At 39.1% G+C, this 4,053-nt stretch overlaps 1 protein-coding gene across 1 annotated transcript; it reads right to left on the bottom strand.

The window, feature by feature from the left end:
• Positions 1-732: 732 nt before the first annotated feature.
• On the bottom strand, positions 733-1,624 carry LOC115034776 (antifreeze protein Maxi-like; the record flags this gene model as incomplete). Its single annotated transcript, XM_029492211.1, has 1 exon — positions 733-1,624. A coding segment is annotated over exon 1 (892 nt), but the record flags the coding sequence as incomplete, so codon positions are not given.
• Positions 1,625-4,053: the final 2,429 nt, after the last annotated feature.

The raw sequence follows: 4,053 nt of genomic DNA, 5'->3' as shown, positions 1-4,053 counted from the left end.
CATAAAAACTTCACTTGGTATATGGTAAGGTAATTATAAGAAGTAGTTGGGTGTCAACATTTTATGTGGAGGTGTTTAATGTCATAGGTAAAATTTTGGACTCCGGCACCAATGCACATAATTACATTTGAACAATGACTTATTATAAAAAATGTTTTTGACAAAGCTATATAATAAAATTATATGCTTTCTTGTTAATAATATATGGGCATATTTCATATTTATTGCATTTTTATCAAGGTAAAACAATTTTTAACAGAAAATGTATTATGGTAATATAAGATCACATAAAATGTAAAACAATCAAATAAATTATGATAATCAGAAAGTAGGTGCCTCACATCATTGGCAATCGACAGCAAATTATTGTCGTCGGGTTGTCATCACAGACGTGGCGTCAACTTCTGCGGCTGCAGTTTTGACTGCAGCGCGGCGGCGTCGACGTTCGCGGCTCTTGATGGCGGTTTTCTTTTGGCTTAGCTGCTTCGGTTTCGGAGTGGCGGCGGCGGCTGTGACTTCGGCGGTGGCTTTTACTTTGGTAGCAGCAACGTTAACTTCTGCGGCTGCGGCTTTGGCTGCAGCACGACTCATGATGGCGGTTTTCTTTTGGCTTAGCTGCTTCTGTTTCGGAGTGGCGGCGGCGGCTGTGACTTTGGTGGCAGCTACGGATTTGGCTTCGGCGGCGGCTGCGACTTTGGTGGCGGCGGTGGCTGCGACTTTGGCGGCAGCTACGGCTTTGGTGGCGGCGAGCGGCGACTTTGGCAACAGCGGCGGCTGCGACATTGGCGGCGGCTACGGATCTGGCGGTGGCTTTTGCTTTGGTAGCGGCAGCGATAACTTCTGCGGCTGCGGCTTTGGCTGCGGCGCGGCACATGTTGGCGGTTTTCTTTTGACTTAGCTGCTTCTGTTTCGGAGTGGCGGCGGCGGCTGTGACTTTGGTGGCAGCTACGGATTTGGCTTCGGCGGCGGCTGCGACTTTGGTGGCGGCGGCAGCTGCGACTTTGGCGGCAGCTACGGCTTTGGTGGCGGCGGCAGCGACTTTGGCAGCAGCGGCGGCTGCGACTTTGGCGGCGGCTACGGCTTTGACTTCGGTGGCGGCTGCGACTTTGGCGGCAGCGGCGGCTGCAACTTTGGTGGCAGCTGCGGCTTTGGCGGTGACTTTTGCTTTGGTAGCGGCAGCGTTAACTTCTGCGGCTGCAGCTTTGGCTGCAGCGCGGCTCATGATGACGGTTTTATTTTCGCTTAGCTGCTTCTGTTTCGGAGTGGCCGCGGCGGCGGCTTTGGATTTGGTGGTAACAGCAGTTGTGGCTATGGCGGTGAGGTCAGCTTTGACCCTGATAGACTCTGCACTCATACATATATCTGCTACTTGCTGACATAGCGTCAGCAGTTCTTCTTGCTGCTGCAACTTCTGGAGGTTGTTTTTGGTGACGAAAAACTTGCTTTCATTTCGTAGTTCCGGTGACCATCGGTAGTAAACAAAAAACATTGGGTAAGATTCAAAGTCATTGTATTTCACGAAAACGTGGCCGTTAGGGCTCACCGTTGTGTCTGCCGTGCCTGGAGGTATGATCAACCGGATTTTTGGAATCCATTTTTCGGTCACCACATACGTATCATTCATCAGCACAGTGTTGACAATGAGTACTCTTGTACCTTCTGCCGTCCGCGATAAAAGAAAAATATGTTAGATGTAAATGATTCTGTTATAATATACCTATACGTAATATTAGGTAATACTGTAATAACACAAAACTTATATCGTTTTCACAAATATTAATTTATTATGTCATGACAAATCGGAAATTAACAACGAGCGCGGTATACCACGCCAGTACTAATTTATACACGAATTTATACTAACGCGCTACTGACAGTTAGTACCTATTGGTGCTAGTGCTGGTGTTTGTCTGAGATGATAACGCTTTTCTGTACTGGTATTACAGTACTTACCCAGTGCTGGCATTACAGTACCTAACTATACGTGAAAAAGTTCGATTTGAGAAAAAATGCAAAATTTCCTCCCGGCTTTCCACAGACGCGGGATTCGATCTCGCTACCATCACCTTACTACCTAACGCCTAAACGATTGGGACACCTACATAATTGTTTATAAATGCCGATATTTTAGCATTTAAGCTGCTATTATGCGACGCTGTGATGTGTAGGTAAATTGTGTGGGGGAGGGGGGGAGACAGATAGGCTCAATCGAATCTAGCTTTAAACAAAAGTGGGGATGGGGAGTTTAGAAAAACCTAGAGTATCTAAGGTACTAAGATATTTAAAATCCAAAATCCAAAATGTTCGAACCCAACCAAAAATCGTTTTTGGTGTCAAAACCAAAAATTTGACAACAGTACCTATCGTCGGGACTCATCGTTAGAAACATTTGCATAGTCTAAAATGTAGACTAAATCTATAACGACTTTAAGTTAATTTTGAGGGGGGGGGGATCAACCGAAATCCCAAATCTATATAACACTAGCTTATAAACCGAGATATTTAAAATACAAAATACAAAATTATCGACTACCCAACCGAAAATTGTCGATGGGGCAAAGGCGGATCAGGTGATATTACTATAGAAAGGAGGGGGGGTAGTAAAATTTTATTTTGTTTTCAACGGTAAACAATTTTTTAGAAATACGGTTGGGGAAGGGGCCTTAGCTCACTATTCATTCGGCACCTGTAGTATGCCAGTATTGAGTTAACACTGGCTACCAGTACTAGTTTTTCAGTACTAATGGAGTACTGGATACAATTTTGACCACTACTATGCCCGTAAGGGTCAGCCAATTGTTGGTAGCCAGTACAGGCATATTACATCGCCCTTTGTGAGTGTCGGCGTAAGACATAAATTTCCGATTGGGTATGCTTTTATTATTTTTTTTTTTTTTGGATCTGTTATCACTCTTAGGGTAATAAAAATTTTGAATCGAGTAATTTATATATAATCTATTTACGCAGAACCTTGTTATAAATGTTAAACCTTGTTAAACTTTAGCTATAAATGTTGAACAATTTATACATTTTTAACTACAAAATAATAATTAAATTTTAAATTTGATAAATGTTGTCAAAATTCGATCTTTAAATGCTTATAAAGAAAATCGTGCCTATATATTTTTAATATTTTTTATCTGATATTGTAACAATAAATCAGGAGCCTTGTATTAAATTTTCACGCTTTTTGGCCCAACAAATAAAACTTTATTGATGTTCGAGAAAAAAAAAAGAAAAAAATTGAAAACTGACAATGTCCGTAAGCAGCTAAAAACGAGTCAAAATATTTTGAAAGTTTTATCAAGAATATAAATTGATAAAATATACATTCAGTGAAATTTTCATGTATCTACTATCTACAGTTATTCGATTTTGAATTACAACAAAATAACATAATCACTACATGAGAAATCAAGTAAAGATCCAATGCTGTAATAATATGAACTTCAAACGCTCATAAAAATTTAATTTGACTTGCTTGTACCATTTTATTTTCAATAAAGGTAGACGAACTTATGAGAAATCTTAGATTTAAAAAGAAAATTATTTATGAATCCTAACTCAAAATAATTTGCAGCACAATTTCGTGAAATTTATGTATTTTGTCAAAATTCGAACTTTAAATGCTTATACCGAAAATGTCCGTAAACATCTCAAAATAAGTCAAAATATTTTTAAAATGTTATGCTATATAGAAAATGCTAATATAAACATTCAGTCAAAATGTAATTTATCTACGGTCATTTGTTTTAAAGTTACACCAAAAACGTGATTTGAGTAAAAATTTGCGTTTTTTTCTTAATTTTTCTTTTATTTTTCACGGCACTTTTGAAAACAACTGATACATTTTTACATTTGATCCCCCCCCTCCCCCAAAGTACCAACTAGATTCACTTTACTATCAGAAAAGATACTTTTGAAGAAAATATAAGCATTTTTACTGTCCTTAAAGGTGATGAAAGACACAAAAAAAATTTAAATAAAAATTAAAAATTAATAAAAAAAAACGCTCCGTTCAGAATATAAGTTTATTTTTTAATTTTTTTTACA

Source organism: Acyrthosiphon pisum, unplaced genomic scaffold (assembly GCF_005508785.2).
Source record: "Acyrthosiphon pisum isolate AL4f unplaced genomic scaffold, pea_aphid_22Mar2018_4r6ur Scaffold_21031;HRSCAF=22835, whole genome shotgun sequence".
Classification (NCBI taxonomy): domain Eukaryota; kingdom Metazoa; phylum Arthropoda; class Insecta; order Hemiptera; family Aphididae; genus Acyrthosiphon; species Acyrthosiphon pisum.
Note: the sequence above shows the minus strand (reverse complement) of the source record. Positions and strands in the feature narration are given on the sequence as shown.